This window comes from Myotis lucifugus, unplaced genomic scaffold, assembly GCF_000147115.1.
Source record: "Myotis lucifugus unplaced genomic scaffold, Myoluc2.0 scaffold_373, whole genome shotgun sequence".
Classification (NCBI taxonomy): domain Eukaryota; kingdom Metazoa; phylum Chordata; class Mammalia; order Chiroptera; family Vespertilionidae; genus Myotis; species Myotis lucifugus.
In genome coordinates, this window is record NW_005871421.1 from 905,169 (window position 1) to 926,543 (window position 21,375).

Sequence of the window (21,375 nt, forward strand, 5' to 3'; positions counted from 1 at the left end):
TTGCACGTTCAGCAGTAGCCGTATGTGGTTCTCATTTTTATAAACGAGGAAGCTGAGATCCAGAGCAATAAGTTCCCATGGTCACGTGCTAGAATTGGGGCATCAGGGTTAAAATAGAGGCATCTGCCTCCAGAGCCAGTGTTCTTAACTAGTATTATGACCCTCAGAAATGTTGATTTAATGAAAGCTAAAGATGAGTCATAACTTAATGTTTGATTTTACTTGGGAAGAAAAAAAAAGAGACAGAAAAACAAATCCTCACTTAATTTTTCAAATTATTATTTCCAGATGAACTTATTCTTTGAATAAAGCAATTTGGTGTCTCCACTTCCTGTCTTGTTGGGCATTGTGTTGAATTTCACTGTCTCCTTTAGGTCACTCCCCTAAGCTGTTTCTTCTGTTTAGACACAATGCTTTGTTCTGAACAAAGGTAAATCTGACATTTTGCAAGCAAGATTATTTTTTGAAATTAAATTATTAACTATCATAATTTTATTACCATGATTTCTAAAGAAGATTGTGTTTTCTTTGAATTATGCCCTTTTCAGATTTTGAAATATTTAATAATTCACTGGAAGTGTGAAACAGCAAATGGAGCATTGCTAGAAGGACAGCTAGTGATTTCCATAGAAGCATTAAATTCTAAGCAACAGGAAAATACTCTTCATTGTGTAACAACTAGTAAGTGGAGGAAGAAAAATGTTGAATTCTCTATCTTTGATTGTCATGATTTATGTTATAGTTTATTTTAAAAATTCAATTAGTCATAATCTTTTATGTTATCACTTCAGGGTTGTTCCATAGTTAAAAAACTTAAATGATTATGTAATAAGTATCTGCTGATAGATTTACAAATGTGTCATATAGGAAAACTGAGTAGAATGACATCACAGGATCCTTTATTTTACTGGCTTAAGGTAAAATTGCTCAGAAATAATCTCACTCTTGCTTTTGGTTTTCACCTCCTCTTTTACAGCAAAATGATATTGCATTATATTTTATCTCCTTTCTTTTATGTCTAGCCTTTAGTAGTTGGAGAAGCCAAAAAAATAATGAAGGAAGAAAAAAAAATAAAATGATGAATAGTACATACTTTGATAATACTAACTTGCAGTTAGTTTGAAAATACATATCTCTTCCATTTGGCACTTATTCTTTTGCCATTTTGCCTAAACTTTTCAGGGAAGCTAATGCATTGAGTGACTCTGAAACTAATTTTCTTGAACTTGTAAAGTGATAACTTCCTTGTTTGTTTGGGTTTTGGTGTGTGTGTGTGTGTGTGTGTGTGTGTGTAGATTTATTGAAGAATACTTTGGAATGAAGTTGTCCTGAAACCTTAGAGGAGGCAATCACCCTGAGTCCCAGTTGAGATTGGGTAGTACTGTAGGCTCTACAAGACATTTTCTCACCTGAACCGTAATCACATGTCTTCTCTTTGTGTACCTGTCAGTAAACATCCTCAGGAGAAGTATGATAGGTTGGTTTGCTTCTACTCTACATGAACTCCACTCTGACTGGATGTAGTTTCCACCATTCATGAGAGAGATGGTTAGCTATGTGGCTAGGGTGATGTTGGTCTATATATGGTTGTATTAGATTATGCATTGATTCTAATCCAGTAAACTCTTGCTAATATAAACTTGATTTCACTCAAAGCAAAGGACTTGAGCCACACTATCTTTTGGCAAGAAACCCATTCCAAAGGTATTTTGAGCCTAATGAATTTCCTCAACCCATGTAGTATAGGAGCATTTCTCTGGACTGTCTCTGATCTCTCTGTACTTATTTTCTTCCTCCCTCCCTCCCTCCCTCCCTCTCTCCCTCCCTCCCTCCCCTCCTTCCTTCCTTTAGTAGGAGGAAAGGTGATATATGCTTCTCACAAAATATTCCAACATTACAGAAGTATATATTATGGAAAGCGAGACTTTCTGATAATCTTACCTCTTGTGATAATTATTAAATAACATTCAATATATATTCTTCTAGATTTTTTCTATTCACATGGTCATAGTCTCACCAGGTAGATAGAATATTACTTATGTAGGGCTGCTGTAATGAAGTACCACAAACTGGGTGTCTTAAAACAAAATAAAGGTATTCTCTCACAGTTACAGAGGTAAAAGTCCAAAATCAAAGTATCAGTAGGTTTGGTGTGGTTTTTTTTTGGAGGCTCTGAGGGAGAAATCTATTCCATGTTTCTCTCCTAGCTTCTGGCAGGCCCTTGGTGTTTCTTGACTTGTAGACACATCACTCCAATCTCTGCATCTGTCTTCACCTGATGTTAATCTGTGTCTTCTTATAAGGACACCACTGGGATTTAGGGTCACCTTAATCTGGTACCACCTCATCTTAACTTGATGACATCCACAAGGACCCTATTTCCAAATAAGGACATATTCACAAGTACTGGGGCTTTCCAGGCTGGTGTGGCTCAGTGGTTGAGCATCGACCCATGAACCAAGAAGCCACTGGTTCAAGTCCTGGTCAGGGCACATGCCCGGGTTGCAGGCTCAATACCCAGTAGGGGCATGCAAGATCGATGGTGTTTGTCTCTCATCAATATTTCTCTCTATCCCATTCCCTTTCTCTCTTTCAAAAAAAAATTAAAACATATTTTTAAAAAGTGACAAGTATTGGGGCTTAGTTCTTCAAAATCTCTAAAAGAGGCACAAAATTCAACTTTCCAATAAACCAGCAAATTTTATTACTGGAATGATCTATCCATGAGAAGCTGAGAAATGCTTACATGGTTTCTTTCCATCAGTAATTGCTGAAAGCTTTAACAAGTGTTACATTGTTTCCCCACCATGTGTACTACAGGATGTTTATATGAGTTAGGAGAAAGGAGCTAATGTAGTCATCTACATTTGGGGAATGCCAGTTAAAATCAAGGAGTTGTTTTTTTAATTACAGTTTACAATATTATTTTGTTTTAGTATCAGGTATACAGCATAGCAGTTAGACAATCAAATACTTTACAAAGTGGAATCTAAAGTGTCATTACTTTGGATCTTCTCAGAGCCTTTAATATGCCATCGTGGACTGTGAATCATTCAAAACGGGTTATGTATAGCATTTCCTAAACATATAGCTCTTTAAAATTTTTTTTATTTTTAAAGATCATTTGTTCTAAAGAGGGAATTTTGGGGAATGCTGTTCCTCTAAAAATGTGTTCTACAAATTAGTCTCTACTGTCATCTTTGAATGACAGCACTTTAATACAGAAACTGAAGTATAGCTGAAAATTGGGGGATGGATGGAGTGTAGGATGATTGTTTTCCTTAAGCATGTGCACCAAAAGTGCCCATTTTCAACAGTTGTTGACATGATACTTCTTAAAACTAAGAAAAGGTGTTAGAAGAAAAAGTGTGACATGCAATTGAAAAATATCATGAACATGCTGCAAGACATACAGATTTTGTTAATTTTTCTTGTTAATGTTCTAGCTCCTCACAAATCACTAGTATAGATCTACTCCTACATGCCATCCCTGTCCCAATGACCCACTCTTTAAGATATGGCCAGTGTATGCCTGTGAGGAACACTAAGAAAAAAAATAGATGATTGTCTCTTATTAAATGTTCTATGCTACTTGGACTTATGCCTTTTGAAGTATGTACCATTTGTCCAGATCATTCAAAATCTAGGACATTGCTTATCTAATAGAACTTTTTGTGATAATGGGAATGTTCTATATCTGTGCTACTTAGTACAGTAGCTATTAGTCACATTCTCAACCTTTTTTCCCTGCTTAAAGAATACAACTTTTCCGCCGAAACCGGTTTGAAAAAATAGATGATTGTCTCTTATTAAATGTTCTATGCTACTTGGACTTATGCCTTTTGAAGTATGTACCATTTGTCCATATCCCCAGTGGGGGATGTGCAGGAGGCAGCTGGTCGATGTTTCTCTCTCATCGATGTTTCTAACTCTCTACTTAGTACAGTAGCTATTAGTCACATTCTCAACCTTTTTTCCCTGCTTAAAGAATACAACTTTCTTAAGGGATAGACACATTTGGCAGTGATTATTAGATTCTTAATTATCAGATCACATTCTTCAGTGAGAGGACATGTTCAGTTTGGAAAAAAGCCTCCATGTAGTTCTCATCATTTTTCCCTTCTTAGGGTATGCTTTTTCCTTTACCTTCTTCCCATGAAGAATTATTGCTCCAAATGTCCTAATGTTCCAATTTAGAACTCTAGATACAGAGAATTCTTACCTGATAGTCTAATAAAGTATTTTTTACTAATGAGTAAATTGGTTAAAAGAAAGCCAAAAATTTTTATTGAATCTTACACTGGAATATGGGTTATTGGCATGATATACTCTATTTACTAGCTACAGTTTGCATTCTTTCTAAATTCCTTTCCTACTGGGAATAGTAATATCCAAAGAGGCAGTACTGGTATTGAATATAAGTAAAAAGACTTGCTATTTGGTCCCATCTCCAAGAAGTTATTCTGCCCCCAAACAGTCATGTGATTTCATAATTTTTCTTTTTCTTTTTTTTATTACTAAAAGTATTACAAAGGATATTACATATGTGTCCTCCCCCCCCCCATAATTTTTCTTTGATGCCTCCATTTTTACTGAACTCATTAGTAGTGGTCATCTTTTTTATGTTGTGTCTATAAGCCGTATTTTTAGACTCCCATTTGATTCTTTAGATAAAATCCATTTAATTGTTTTATTTATGATATTTTCTTGTTTGTTTTTTATAGTTGCTTCTTCAGAAAGCATATATGGTGGTTTGGTCTACAGGAACTTCCTAAAAGGTAAAGAATTACCCATTTTCCACGAGACTAAAAGCCATGTACAGTATAAGGGAATGGTTTTATTATCATTGTTAATACTAGAAAGAAGATAATGAATTGAGTATAGTTTATGGAATAATCACCTATTTATTTTGTTTATACAGGCATTAAGACAGTTTGTTTCATGTTGACTTAATGTAATTGTTATTTAAAAAATCAAAGCAACTATATGCATATTTAATCATATTTTTAAAAATATATTTTATTGATTTTTTACAGAGAGGAAGGGAGAGGATAGAGAGTTAGAAACATCGATCAGCTGCCTCCTGCACAGCCCCCACTGGGGATGTGCCCGCAACCAAGGTACATGCCCTTGACCAGAATCGAACCTAGGACCCTTCAGTCCGCAAGCCGATGCTCTATCCACTGAGCCAAACCGGTCAGGGCTATTTAATTATATTTTTATAGTCTTGTGATGAAGTGGAGATGGCTTTTGTCCAAAGAGGAAGTACTGCACATCAAGTACACAATAAAAATTGAGTCTTAATCACGTTTAGTAGCCATCGTTAGCCTGTTTTCTCTTCAGCTGTTAGGATTCTTAATACTACCAACATCCACTCAGTATTGCTATTTATTCTTACTAATTAGGAACAGAAATGACTCATTGAAGCTCACAAAAGAAATTGTCCAAAACCAGAATTTGAATCCCTTATCTTTCTAGCTTATGCATCAGTCATTATGCCTTTATTACTATTGTTATTTATTTAGCATTCCTTAATATTTTCAAACTGCTTTAAATTGGTCCATTCACAAATCTTTACACTCTTTAATTAGCTTCATCAGGAAGTCTCTGATGGCTGATTCATTAACCATCAGATTTCCTGATGCTAAAGAATTACGTACTTATACAAAATTAGCAGTGTGCCTCTGAATTTAGTTCGTTAACTACGTTATATCTACTTCATTGCTCAGTTGATTTCTCTCTGCCTAAAAGAAGGTCTGACCTCTCTTTAGGGGAACTGTACTAGTATATTGTAGAGCCATTCAACATCAGTTTCCTTTAGTTTTCAATCTATTCTATCAAGGTGTATCAAGGTACTTTTTCTCTGGACCTGGAGTACTTCAGACCAATTCCTATACAAACAGGCTCATATTTCTGGGTGTTTTATTTATGCTAGATTAATCAAGAAAACCTCCCTGTTTTCCTACTCTTTAATGGTATGTGTTCTGTTTTTTGTTTTCTTTCTTCTTTGGTCCCTAACTAGTTATACTTTTATCCAGTAAACCTTTATTGAACATCTTGTCACAAAGAAGTCATAGGGCAGTGATGGCGAACCTATGACACGCGTGTCAGAGGTGACACGCGAACTCATTTTTTTGGTTGATTTTTCTTTGTTAAATGGCATTTAAATATATAAAATAAATATCAAAAATATAAATCTTTGTTTTACTATGGTTGCAAATATCAAAAAATTTCTACATGTGACACGGCACCAGAGTTAAGTTAGGGTTTTTCAAAATGCTGACACGCCGAGCTCAAAAGGTTCGCCATCACTATCATAGGGAGAGGTAGCTCTGAAAATAAAATACAATGCTATAAGTACTATTATGGAGGTACGTATGTTCTAGGTGCTTATTTGGTAACTTAGAAGATATTTCCCTAGGCCCTGCCCAGGTAGCTCAGTTGGTTAGCACAGCATCCCAATATGCCAAGGTTGTGGGTTCAATCCCTGGTCAGGGCATATACAAGAATCAATCAATGGCCCTGGTTGGGAGGCTCATTTGGTTGGAGTGTTGTACCATACACCAAAGAGTTGCAGGTTCAGTTCCCAGTCAGGGCACGTATCTGGGTTGCAGGTTCCATCACAGGTCGGGGATTGTGCGGGAGGCAGCCAATCAATGTTTCATACATTTATGCTTTTTTCTCTCTCTCCCTCTCGCTCTAAAAATCAATGGAAACATATCACCAGGTGTGGATTATAAAATAAAAACATAGCTCTAACCGGTTTGGCCTGCGGACTCAAGGGTCCCAGGTTCGATTTCGGTCAAGGGCATGTGGCTTGGTTGTGGGCACATACCCAGTAGGGAGTGTGCAGGAGGCAGCTGATCGATGGTTCTCTCTCATCGATGTTTCTAGCTCTCTATCCCTCTCCCTTTCTCTCTGTAAAAAATCAATAAAATATTTTTAAAAATAATCAACCTATGAATATATAAATAAGTGGAACAACAAATCGATGTTTTTTTCTCTCTCTAAAAATAAATAAATATATTTTTAAAAGATATTCTTCTAAAGTTCAGTCACCACTATGACTTTCTTCCCTTCATTATTCTGCATCATTATTCTACATTTACTTCAGATAGCTTTGATACTTTTGGGACTTTAATGATCATTTCTATGCTAATGAAACTTATTTTTTCCCCTTTCTATTACTAACATGTTTCTGGCTTTTATTGTCAATTAGACTATTATTCCATTTGAAAGTCCCTCTGAAAAATCATGTGTGACATGTCTAAAAAAGGGTTCATTTTCTTGAAAACTAATTTGCTGTATAATAGCTGCATTTCTTGCAGTGATATAGCACTAACATTCTCATAATTCTACAGGCTTCAATTTTTGACTTTTCTTTGGCTTCTCCATTATCTAATCGAATTGATTTTTTGTTAATTTTGCTTTTTATACTATAGAATTATTATATATTAAAATATATATTAATTAAAACAGAGCTTTATGTTCCTCTTGATTGCTTATTAGAATAAAATACCTCCGACCAGATTTGAGGTCCTCTGTCAATTAGAATAATCTTCTATACTTTGAAGGATGATGCCCATTAAGATAAATTCTTGTGTTTAAAAATTCTCATTATTTTATATTAATATATGTACTAGAGGCCCGATGCATGAAAATTTGTGCAAGAGTAGGCCTTCTTTCCCCCGGCTGCTGGTACCAGCTTCCCTCTGGCACCCGGGACCTGGGCTTTGCTCCGGCCCCAGCTTCATCTGGAAGGACGTCCGGAATGACACCCATAAGGACGTTCAGTCTAATTAGCATATTACCCTTTTGTTATTATAGATTGCCAGTGCGCATCATGTCTACCAGATGGTCAGATGGACGGATGGTCACTTAGCCTTTTATATATATAGATTATGCTGCATTATATACTTGTCTATGTAGAAATCCATTTATATATTAATTTATATGTTTATCCATTTATGTAGAACCACTTCTATCATAAATATCTATTTGGTGAAACATAATGGTTTTAGTTTGCCCTTTTTGCCTAAGTCTAGAAGCTACTTCCTATCATGTCCTTACTCTAGTGAAGAAAAGATGAAAAGAAAGAGTAGAAGAGAATGATGAGATGGGGGAATGTGAAAAAAAGCCATATATATAGGTCTCTATTTTGTTGTTTCTTTCTTGCCTCTTCTATTCATATTATTTTGATTGATTTTATCTCATTTTTCCTTTTTATTGAATTTACTGGGGTGACACTGATTAAATTATACAGATTTTAAGTGTGAATTCCACAACACATCATCTGTACACTGTATTGTGTGTTCACCACTCCATGTCAAGCCTCCTTCTATCACTATTTATCTCCCCTATACTCCACACCCCTCCCCCCAAGTCACCACATTTATCTTTTTAAATATCTCCTCAAGCCCTAGCCGGTTTGGCTCAGTGGATAGAGCATTGGCCTGAAGGGTCCGGGGTTCGATTTTGGTCAAGGGCACATGCCCAGGTTGCAGATACGTGCCCTAGTAGGGGACGTGCAGGGGGCAACCAATCAATGATTCTCTCTCATCATTGATGTTTCTGTCTTTCTCTCCCCTCTCCCTTCCTCTCTGAAATCAATAAAAATATGTTTTAAAAATAAAAAATAAAACAAATATCTCCTCATTCCCATATTTATTGGCATAATTTAACTCTTTACTAAAATGCAGTTTGGCATTCATTTTAAAAAATATTCTAGTGTTTGTCCCAAATCAGAAAATGTATGGCCTTTTTTTTTATTATTATTCAAAACACTAATAAGAATTAACAGCCCTTGTAAATAGGGGAGATAGCTTTGCTGTTGACATATGGTTATATGGTAATGATAGTTCAGTTTTAGCTTTTATCCTGTACTTCACCCTTTTGGCATCACGGAGCCTATTTTTAAAAAGTTTAGTTTTGTTTGTAGTCTTTGTTAATTTGTTGGGAAAGGAAATGAGGAGTGGTGCTTTTCGTACATTAGATTGACAGGTCCAGGCTTGCTCAACATTGAGTGAGAAACTCCCAACGGTGAACTCTTAGATGTCTGACTTACTTTTAATTTTTAAATCTGAGATTCTCATATTCAAAGATTAAAAAGATATAATTTTATATCTTCCAAGGTCAACAACTCTAAGTGCAATACATATCTTACACTTTTTCTGTCAGGAGCTCATTTTGTAGACATGATCTCATTCATCATTCATTCTTGAATGAGGTAGGTTAGACTTAAGTATTATCACCATTTCTGTTTCAGAGACGGGGAAACTGAGATTTATTTCAGCTTCATATTTAGAAGTATAGAAGAGTTTGTGGACTCACAGGTCATTGGTTACCCTGTAAATCCATACTTAATCTTCAAGCTTTTGATATGTTCTAAACAGTCTCTTATTGCCAGATTTGCATAACACATGACAAGATTTTATAAAGAGAAGATTAAGTGAAGATCAAATAAGTTAAAATAAATGAATTTGTCTTCTTTTGCTTCCTTAATATTTCTTTACTCCTTTCCTTATTAAGGTTATCTAATCATACCTCACTATTGAGAAATGTTCAAGATTTTATGTGAATTTTGTTATATTTATTCCTATTATAATTTTTGTTGCTATTACAAATGGTATTCATTTTTAATTTTGAGTGTTTATCTGTAGATTCTCTTGGATCCTCTATATAGACAATCAAAGCATCTTTAAATTATGACAATTTTGTCAAAACTATTTTTCTTTGCTCTGTTTTGGGCATTTTCAAATGTCATAATTTCTGCCTTACAGTGTTATTATTTTTGCTTTCAACTGTTAATTGTATGTTGTAAGATTAAACTTTGCTTGTGGGGGTCAAGATACAAAGCTCTTGCATCTTAATAGATTATATAATTCTGAGTCCCATCCCCACTTATATGACATGGCTTTATGGCCCTCATTCTGCATCATTGATGCTGCTACTATCATTACTTGGCTTTAACCAACCCTCAGGTAAGCAGGCAGCACATGTCTGGTCTTTGTTTTTGTTTTGGTTATCAGCTCTCCTATGTATGGCCTGTGTGGCTCTTGCTCTTAAACTTATATGTCGCATTATTAGCCCTATTGTTTTTTCATAGTCCAGGCCCCAAATATGGTGCATCGTTGGTCCTTACCATTGTGGAATCCCTCTCTTTTTTCTTCCAGAAGATGAGGGAATATCTTTCCGTGTCTGGTCTATAAAGATTTCTCACTTCTGTTTTTCTTACTATGACTGTATATTTATTAAAATTTAAAAATATTTGTTTTATCATTTTATATGTTTGAATGGGAAGATGAGATTTCAATATATGCTCAACTTATCTTGAAATAGGAGGCTTTTATTTAATTCTTTTGTCAGTTATCTTGATTGTGTGTGTGTGTGTGTGTGTGTGTGTATGTATGTATGTATGGGATAAGGCAACTGAAATTGATTTCCCTCCCAAATAACCACATATTTTATTTAAAGCTAGAGGCCTGGTGCATGGATTCGTGCACTGGTGGGGTTCCTCGGCCTGGCCTGTGGGGATTGGGCCAAAACAGACTCTCCGACATCCCCCAAGAGGTCCCGGATTGTGAGAGGGTGCAGGCCAAGCTGAGGGACCCCAATGGTGCATGATCGGGGGCCTGGGGAGGGCTCCAAGTCATGTCCGGCTCGTCTCGCCCAGTCCCGATAGGCCAGACCACAGCCAGACCACAGCAGCAAGCTAACCTACCAGTTGGAGCGTCTGCCCCCTGGTGGTCAGTGAGTGTCATAGTGACTGTCGTACACTTAGCATATTAGGCTTTTATTATATAGGATTGTTATTAAGATTTCTGGAGAATTCAAAGTTATTGACAAGCCTTTTTTTCATACATCTACATGTTTTCCCCATTCTGCCATATTACTCCTTCAAAGAGAAATAGGATTCGGGAACAATGGAACAATATTTTTTTTATTTCACAGAAAGGTTACCAAATCACAGAAAAAAAGGGGTCGCCTTAGGTCGGAAAGTCCATAAGTGGTAAAGATTGACGTAAGGTATCCTGGTTCAGTGCCAAGTTCATTAAACTTCAGTGTAGCATAACCTTGTTACCATATTATCCTGGGCTTTGTGACTGAATTATATTTGAAAAGCACTCTAATGGCAAGAAAATATTACCCATTAAGATTGTTAGAACTTGATCTTGGTAAAGTCCTTTAAAATTTTTAAAAAATATATTTTTACTGATTTCAAAATGGGAGGAGAGAGAGATAGGAACACCAATGATGAGAGAAAATCATTGATCAGCTCCTCCTGCACACACCACCCTGAGGATCGAGCCTGCAACCTGGGCTTGTGCCCTGATAGGGAATTGGACTATGACCTCCTGGTTCAAAGTTGACACTCAACCACTAAGACACACTGGCTGGGTTAATATCCATACTTTTTGAGATGATTAAAATTTTATTAGATATATAGAATGAATGCTTTAAGAGAAAGTTGTGTTGTTTTGGGATATATTTTGTTGTTATATTTTTAAAAATATATATTGATTTCAGAGAGGAAGGGAAGACAGAGAGATAGAAATATCAATGATGAGAGAGGATCATTGATTGGGCTGCCTCCTGCACACCCCCTACTGGGGGTGAAGCTCCAACTTGGGCATGTGCCCTGACAGGGAATGGAACCATGGCCTCCTGGTTCATAGGATAACACTCAACCACTGAGCCATGCCGGCCGGGCTATTATTACATTCTTAAAGTTGAGTTCTTATATAATATTATTGTCAACCTCACAAAGTAGAACTTGTGGAAACTGAGTTAGTTATAGTTAGTTCTTTATAATACTACTGTAGAGAGGAAATAAGGATGGCATTTTATAAAATGGGAAATTTGTTTTTTCCTTTTGTAATATGAGTGTCAGGGTACAGAAAGGAAGAAGAGTTTGTGCATACTTTGAGGTACTTTTTGTTGATGACCCAGGACTCACTGATACCTTGTGGAAATATAATTGAGTCAACACATGTAAATGCACCAGGTGGTTAATTTATGAATTAAAGTAGCAAGATTTGTTTTTCTTTGTTAAAAAGTACCTTATTAGCCCAGCCGGGTGTGGCTCAGCGGCTGAGCGTCGACCCAGGAACCAAGAGGTTGCCGGTTCGATTCCTGGTCAGGGCATATGCCCAGGTTGTGGGTTCGGTCCCCAGTGGGGGGCGTGCAGGAGGCAGCCGATCGATGATTCTCTCTCATCATTGATGTTTCTATTTCTCTTTCCCTCTCCCTTCCTCTCTGAAATCAATAAATATATATTTTAAAAAGAAGTACCTTATTAAATAACAATATATTAGTAAGTGGCTGAGAGGGTCATTCGTGAATTTTTCCACTTTTGGTTCTAAATAAGCTCACTTGCTGGATTTGTGTTTATTAAATAATGAATGAATTTATTTAAAAAAATACAAGAATATCAGATAGAACTCTGAAGATTTCTGGCATTGGATATGACCTTGTGGAAAGTAACTGAAAATGCAAATGATTTAGCAAATGTGAAAAATTGAAAACATGAGATTAAATGTCTTAACCCCATAATGTAATTCTAAATGTTCAAGCAATTTGTTGATGCATAGCTATTTCCAGTCATACTTTAAAATTTGCAGATAATCTTTTCATCAGGGAAAAGCCTTCTTGGCTCTTAAGTTTAATAAACAATTCCAGAAATTCTGGTACTTGTCCAAACTGTTTGTTCTATTTTGTCACCATTTCTTCTCACACAGAAATGCAATCTATACTGCCTGGATCCTCTGCAAAACTGAATTGGACTTCCGAGGAAGTCAGCTATTCTCAGGACATTTCAAGGGTAACACCTTTCCAGATGACTTTTGAGGCAGGTTTTTTTTGTGGTTCTATAAATCATTGTTATTTTGTTTGTTTGTTTTTTTTGTTTTTGTTTTTTTTACAAATCTAGTAACAGGAAAGAAAGGCTTAGGTGCATCACAGTTCAAACTTGAAATGAAATAAGGCATTGATTCCCAAACTTTCCTGCACAAATTTTAAATCTAGGAGCTTCCAAAATATTAATATTTGTGTCCCACTCCAAAAGGTACTGATTTAATTGGTCTAAGATGTTGGATTAGTCTGCTTGTGCTGCTATAAAAAAATACCAGAGATTGGGTGGCTTAAAGTTGAGTTCTTTAGGGGAACAGAAATTTATTTCCTTATACTTCTGGAGGCTAGAAGTCCAAGATCAAAGTGCCTTGTCACTGTTTCTTCACATGTATATATCTGGAGAGAGCTGTCTGGTATCTCTTCCTCTTCTGAATTTATTTTTTTAAAATATGTTTTTATTGATTTCAGAGAGGAAGGGAGAGGGAGAGAGATAGAAACATCAATGATGAAAGAGAATCAGTGATTGGCTGGTTGCCTCCTGCATACCTCCTACTGAGTATGGAGCCTGCAGCCCCAGCATATGCCCTTGACTGGGACCTTTCATTCCACAGGCCAACGCTCTATCCATTGAGCCAAACTGGCTAGGGCTCTTCCTCTTCTTATAAGGACACCAGTCCTATCAAATTAGCGCCTCGCCCTTATGACCTCATTTATGCTTAATTACATCTTTAAGGTACTATCTCTGAATACAATCACCGTCACTTGGAGGGCTAGGCTTCAATATATGAATTTGGGGGCTGGGGGACACAATTCAGTTCATAACAGGTGTGGCCTGGGCTTTGGAATACTTTAAAAATTCCAGTGATTCCTAATGAGCAGGTAAGTTCCCCTTTCCTTCCTTTGAGTTGGCGGAGACATAAAGAATTAGAGTACCTTAAACATTCTCCCAAAAAAGCACTTGAGAGGCCTTTCTACATGTTTGAACAATTGTATGCTTCTAAAAGGAATGAGTATGGTATCAGGACATCAAATATACCTGACTGTGCCTTATCTTCTTTAGGGGAACTGAAGGGTAAACAATCTGGAGCAATTAATGGTTAGTCAGCTCTGAAACTATTAATGTCAAATAGCAATAAAATAGCTGATGCCAGTGAACCAAGGAAAGCAGTTCTAGAAAAGGAGATCACGTGTTTTAGTCAGTCTGAACAATCCTAACATTTTTATATTAAGCCTCCTGATACTCTATGAAGTGGATAGGACAAGGATTATCACCCCATTTTATAGGTAAGAAAACTGAGATTCACAGAATTTAACTTTCTTAAGGTCCTACAAAACTTAAGTGACAGAATTTGAACAAGCCTTACTCATTGATCAATGCTGTTCCAGTATTTATTCATTCAGAAACCTGTTTTTGTTCAAGTTGGTCTCACTGTGCTAGATACTGAAGGTACATAATTCCAAAACATGTTACTTGATCCCAAGGCACTTGGAATCTAAAGGAAAAGATAAACAGGTAATTACAGTACAGTGTAATATGCATCATGATAGAAGTAAGCACTGAATGCTATGATTGCATAGAGGAAGGGTACCTAACCCAGTGGGAAGGGGTCAAGATCTAGGTCTTGATGAGGCTGAAAAACAGGTATTCTGACTGTAAGGGGTTTAGAGACTTGAAAGTATAAGAAGTTGTCATCAGAGTAATAAAGTTTCTCTTGTGTGTGTTTTTTCTCCTTATGACAAAAGCAGTGTTTCCCACAGGAAAATCAAAGTGAGCATTTAGAGCACAAATAATTTGACTTAATCAAGGTAGCCACTATTAACAACTTGGTATACAGCTTTTCCCATAAAAATGGAACATTTCATCCCTAACTGGTTTGGCTCAGTGGATAGAGCGTCGGCCTGCGGACTGAAGGGTCCCAGGTTCAATTCCGGTCAAGGGCATGTACCTGTACCTCAGTTGCAGGCTCCTCCCCAGTCTGGGTTCCTCCAGAAGGCAACCAATGAATGTGTTTCTCTCACATCAATATTTATCTCTTGTCTTTCTTCCATTCTCTTTAAAAATCAATGGGAAAATACCCTCAGGTGGATTAAAAAATAATAATAATAAAGGTATTTGAAGATAGTAAGAAGAGAGAGAGGAGATTGTGAAAGATTTCATTATATATACCTCAATTGAGGAGAAGGGTCAAGTAGCAAGGTTCATGGCAGACATCCATGAAAAAGCTATCCTATATAATAAAAGCCTAATATGCTAAGTGCCTGGTCATCCAGTTGTCCATTCAACCAGTCAAAGTGTAATATGCTAATGATATGCTAAAGCTGCTCAATTGCTCGCTGTGACATGCACTGACCATCAGGGGGCAGACGCTAGCTTGCTGCTGGTGTCCGGGCAATTGGGATTGAGTGAGATGGGCTGGACATGCCCTGGAGCCCTCTCGTGGTCCCTCCCTGACTGGCCAACCTCCCACGTCCCTCCTTGGCCCCAATCGTGCACCAGTGGGGTCCCTCGGCCTGGCCTGCACCTTCTTGCAATCCGGGCTGAGGGACCCGCCCCTCCCCGAGTGCATGAATTTTGTGCACCGGGCCTCTAGTAATAAAGAATCTGCTTTGGGCATGTGAGAATCACTAATCTCAGGAAAGCCTGAGAAAAGCTTCATTTAGAAGAGAGGTGGGGTTTTTGGTTATGCTGAGTCAGTCCTGCATCTTGAGGTCTATTAGGCTGGGTAACAAACAAAATTTGATTTTATAGGATTTTCTTGACATCTTTACCCATTTTTATATTTATTTATATACTAGAGGCCTGTTGCACAAAGAGATTCGTGCAATAGGCCTTCCCTTCTGGCTGCTGGCACCAGTTTTCCTCCAGCACCCGAGACCCAGGCCTTCGCTCCGGTCGGAGCCACCTTCCGTCCTCCGTCTTCACGGCCCTGGCTGGAGCCGCCTTCCATCCTCCATCTTTGCGGCCCCGGCCGGAGCTGCCTTCCATCTTCCGTCTTTGCGGCTCCGGCTCACCTTCAGTCTTCGCTCCGCCGCTTGGAGCCTATGTATGCAAATTAACTGCCATCTTTGCTGGTGGTTAATTTGCATATCATGCTGATTAGCCAATGGGAGGCATAGCGAAGGTACGGTCATTTATCCTGTTTGTCTATTATTAGATAGGATATTTATATTTTGCTATAATACTAAATGAAAAAAATGGGTAGATTTTATATATATATATATATATATATATATATATATATATATATATATATAGACACATACATCTATGTATTTACCTACCTATTGTCTATCTATTTAAAGACAAGAGACACTGATTGACTTTCTTCTAGAAAGTCATATAGGTCCCATGACTGCATAAGTTCAGGTTTCAAAATATAAAACAGCTCCCATATTCTATCATATAATTAGACTTGTATTTAAAGGTAAAGGCTGAAACATATAATTCAATGGTGGTTTCTGCTGCCAAGGGCTGGCAGCATCTGTTTTTTCCTAAGAGCACTTAAGTAAATTCCCTGCTTCTGTAGGTATGTCAGGCTGGGGTACTGGGTTTCTAACACACAATTATAAAAGGCCATAAAAGAATTTGCAGTCAGTCAAAGTGTGCCTGTCTGCCTGGCCATCTCTGTATCTCTTTCTCTCAAAAATTTATGAGATCTTAAAAGAAGCTATTTGCTTTATGTTAACTATCCTCTGTTGACCTGACCTTAGGTCTCTTTATCTTCTCATCTGGATTAGGTGCCAGTCCTTCTTGTATTTCTTTAGCATCTTTTTATATATTTAAATCATAAAACTTTTTATGGTGTCATAAAAGTTATTTATTTGTATGTCTTTTCTACTTACTGTGAACTCTTCAAATTGAGATTGTTTTATCTCTGTAGGCCTAGGTGCATAATAAGCAACATTAAGTGTTTTATGAGTGAATAAATACATATATTCAGTAGTCATGCATAAGCATTGCCTGCCAGGATCCATAAAAAAGAATGGCAGATTATGTAATATCTGATTCAGATAGCTATATGCATAGAAAATGAACATTCTTTGGAGAGGCAGCATTGCATAGTGGAATGTGGGGTTTGGAGATAATCAGATCTAGGTTTGAATACCAATTCTGCCACTTAGCGAACTATATGTTACCTTGGACAGATTAATTAGCTTATTTAGTTTCATTATCCTCATCAATAAAGTGGGTGTGTTTTCTGCTTGCATATAAACTGCTTGTCATCTAGCAGGTGTTCATTAAATGGTAGCTCTCATCATTATTAATTGTAGCTCCTCTCTGGTAGCTGCTCAAGGAACTTTCATGTATTTGCTAGATATAATTAGTGCTTTCTATGACACGCCCTATAATCACCAAGGTTACAGAAGTTTGAAACTGTTCCAAGAAGTTGTTTTGGAAGTGTTAAGTACAGAAAATGCTTTTAAGAGATCACTGCTTTCCTACTGTTTGAACATTTTATAATAAAAAATTTTAAATGAAGGATGTGACTATGATGTGTGCTGCAGTTACCATTTAATTACCACTATTTATGTGTATGAATAATTGTAGGTTGGTTTCCAAATTTTTCTAATAATTCTAACCCCTTTTTTCTAATATTTTTTCTAATTATCCCCAACCCATCACACAGTTCTTGAGCTCTTTTTCAGTGTATTTATAAAAGGTGTTATAATTTATCCTTTATTAAATATTTACATGTTTCTCTTTATTATGAGATTTTGAGATTGGACCTTTTTTTTCTTTACTATGTACCCAGTACATGGCTCTGTATTCTCTGAGCCACCAATAAAAACTTACTAATTCTGACTCTATTTCTTCTTATTATTCTTCTGGACTTCTCCCTTTTCCAGGAGACACTTTCCAATTTTGGTTTTAGGGACACAATATTAAAAATACTGAGTTAGTATAGGGAAGTGGTTAATACTAAAGCTTTGGAGCCAGATTTGGTATGCTTGAAAAAGTTTTAACTTCTTTGAAACTCACTTTTTTCATCCTGAAAATATTGGTTATAGGTAATATAAATAAGATACTTTAGCATTATTTCTGGAATAGAGAAAGCCTTCATTGGATAGTAATCTTATTATATTTATAAGGATGTGTCAGGGTATATTGGAAAGAGCATGGGCAAATTTGTTTTAGATAGATTAAGGATCAAATTCTGGCTCTAACACTGAACAGTTTAGTGACCTTAGGCAAGTTGCTTAACTTCTCTGAGCCTCAATTTGTTTTTGTTTTAAATCTACAAAGAAGGAATAGTAATACCTACCTCCAGGATTGCTGGGAGATAATGTGTATATAGCACCTGCACAATGCTTGCCATTTAGTAGGCATTCAACAAGTGGTATCTATTATTATTATTACCATGTATAACATACTAGGGACCCAGTGCACGAAATCATGCACCTTAAAAGGAACTGTGGGCCCCAAGGGTGTGGTGGGCACAAGGGTGGGTCTCAGCCCATCCTCCGTGCCCCTGCCTGGCCCCTCCCACCGTGGCCCCTGGTCCCCTCTCTACCGGCAGCCCCGTTCCCACCACTCCTATGTGCTGACAGCGCTGGCCCGCTCACACCCGCTGACATCATGGAGCTATTGGGGCTGGGCACCAGCAGTGGGTGCGAACGGCAGCTGCTGCCCCGATTACCCTTCAGGAGCAGGGGAAGGTGGAGAAGCCCTCAGGGGCGATTGGGGCCGGCAGCCACAGCTTGCACCCACTGATGGAGCTGAGCGATCGGGGCTGGTGCCAGCAGCAGGTGCATCAGGTGGGATCGTGGCACACAGGAGCAAAGAATTTTCAGTAATCACCAGAGGCTCACCCTGATGACAGCAACCGGCACCCTGCCTTGGTCTGGCACCCCTGCTCACCTGCTCCACCATCCCACTATGGCCGACACCCGCCATGTTCCACACTCTGTTGCCTGCTGCCGACGTCTGCCATGTTCCGTGTGCGCCCCCTGGTGGTCAGTGCACATCATAGCGACCAGTTGTTAGTTATTCCGCCATTCGGTCTATTTGCATATTAGGGTTTTATATTTTGCATATTAGGGTTCTATATATATATATTTTTCAGATTATTTGATCCTTAAAACAGTTCTGTGAGGTAAAAGGGTATTACCCCTCTTTTGCAGATTAGGAAATAAGGTCCAGAGCAGTTAAGTGATTTTTTATCCATGGTCACTTAAGTAATTTTTTATATATGTTTTTTAAAATTGATTTTAGAGAGAGAGGAAGGGAGAGTGATAGAGAGCTAGAAATATCTATCAGCTGCCTCCTGCATGCCCTTTACTGGGGATCAAGCCTGCAACCCAGGCATGTGCCTGACCAAGAATCGATCCAGTGACCTCTTGGTTCATGGGTAGAAGCTCAACCACTGAGCCACGCCAGCCAGGCTTCACTCATATTCTTAATACAAATGTTATTTTTCTCAGGTTCATTCTGAATTACTTTAAATTACTTTTAAATTTGTTCCTGCAGGTAATTTTGATATTGTGGGTTTTACTATAATCATTGTTCATGTGTCTCCTGAAGGTCAATAAAATAAGTACTTTAACCTAAGAAGTGATGGCTATTAGATTCCCTTTTGTGTCTAATTCTAAGACCCAAAGATGTTTCCCCTTGAATGTCTGAAAAGCTTTCTGAGGTGTTATTTTTATAGGAAGAAATACCATAATTTGATTCGTTTGTGCTTTTGAGTTTGTGTATAAGTGGTGGATGTTTTGTTGTGTTGTTACAGGTTGATGAAAAGCCAAGAACTTTGATGACAGATAGTCTGGTTATAAAGAATTTTTTACGCAAAATTGTCATGGTGCACCCTAAGGTAAGCTGTTATTTTGCACAATAAAGATTCTCTTATTTAAGTCATGTTTTTTTAGTATTTTATTTTATTTTGTTCTTTGTTGTTTTGTTTGTTTGTTAATCCTTACCCGAAGATATTTTTCCATTGATTTTTTTTTAGAGAAAGTGGAAGGGAAGGGAGAGACAGAGAGAGAGAGAGAGAGAGAGAGAAACATCGATGTGAGAGAGACACATCGATTTGTTGCCTCACACACGAGCCCCAACTAGGGCTGGGGACTGAGCCTGCAACTGAGGTACGTGCCCTTTGACTGGAATTGAACCCGAAATCCTTCAGACTGCGCGCCGACACTCTATCCACTGAGCCAAATCGGATAGGGCTAAGTCATGTTTTCAAGAGACCTCTACTCTGTAAAACATGGAAGGACCTAGTTGATTCTCTTTCTTTTAATGACATGATTACAACTTTTAATATTGAATTGATTTGGTTTCTGTGTCCCTAAGGCAATCTTGATGTTGGTGATGTGACATAGTTGGGAGCCCTTGGATACAGAGAGATTCTCTTTTGGATTCTTATTCTTATTTCTTTACTTTTTTGTTGTTGTTAATCCTCACCAGAGGATATTTTTCCATTGCTTTTTCTGAGAGAGTGGAGGGAGGGAGGGAAAGAGAGAGAGAGAGAGAGAGAGAGAGAGAGAGAGAGAGAGAGAGAAAAGAGAAGAGAGAGAGAAACATAGATGTGAGAGATGCATCGACTGGTTGCCTCCCACACGCGCTCCTACTGAAGGTGGGGAGTGAACACACAACCCAGTTGTGTGCCCTTGACTGGGAATCGAATCCGAGACTCTTTGGTCCTTAGGCTGAGGCTCTAATCATCCATCAAAACTGGCCAGGGGCTTCTTTACTGTTTTATTGTATCAATTTGGGTACTTCTTTCCACTTCTCTGTGTTTCATTCTTTTTTTGTTAAACCTGGCTTTTCTAAAGTGACTAGTAGCCCGGTTCACAAAATTCGTGCACATTAAAAGGGAATTAATTGCCCTAACCGGTTTGGCTCAGTGGATAGAGCATCAGCCTGCGGACTAAAGGGTCCCAGGTTCGATTCCAGTCAAGGGCATGTACCTTGGTTGAGGGCACATCCCCAGTGGGGAGTGTGCAGGAGGCAGCTGATCGATGTTTCTCTCTCATCGATGTTTCTAACTCTCTATCCCTCTCCCTTCCTCTCTGTAAAAAATCAATAAAATATATTTTTTAAAAGGGAATTAATTAGCAGAGATATTTTAATATTGGCTATTTGCCCTTTCTCTATAATAGAAGTGTGAGAGATGAAAGGAAATTAGTAAAATGAAATGAAAATAATATATAAATTTATTAATAAATAAACAGTAACAAAAGGATATAACAACAACAGAGGCATGATATAAAAACAACAAAAACATGATATGAAAACAACAAAAACATGATATGAAAACAACAGTGATGCAAACAATGACTGATAAAGTGATTAAACTTATTCTAATATCTCCCTGTACACCACATTAAGAGTGAAAACACTTTCAGAGTGCTTGACTAATTTCCCTTGTGATGAAGTACTTAGAACTTTAACTGTAACATCACACGCTCTTCAAACTTGAGAAAAAGCAACATATAACTGACCATGTGCAAAAACGGGTTTAGGTAGGAATATGCCTACTTTGTCTAGAGTTTGTCCTTTTGATTTATTAATAGTCATCACAAATG

At 37.6% G+C, this 21,375-nt stretch overlaps 1 protein-coding gene across 1 annotated transcript in view; it reads left to right on the plus strand.

Moving 5' to 3' along the window:
* The window catches only part of CUNH11orf80 (chromosome unknown C11orf80 homolog), a 53,311-nt gene that overhangs the window by 2,016 nt on the left and 29,920 nt on the right, over positions 1-21,375 (plus strand). Inside the window, exons 2-5 of the mRNA XM_023765083.1 lie at positions 549-681; positions 4,725-4,778; positions 12,738-12,847; positions 19,578-19,661. Of these exons, the coding sequence (XP_023620851.1) occupies positions 549-681; positions 4,725-4,778; positions 12,738-12,847; positions 19,578-19,661 (381 nt within the window). The remainder of the gene's footprint in view (positions 1-548; positions 682-4,724; positions 4,779-12,737; positions 12,848-19,577; positions 19,662-21,375) is intronic.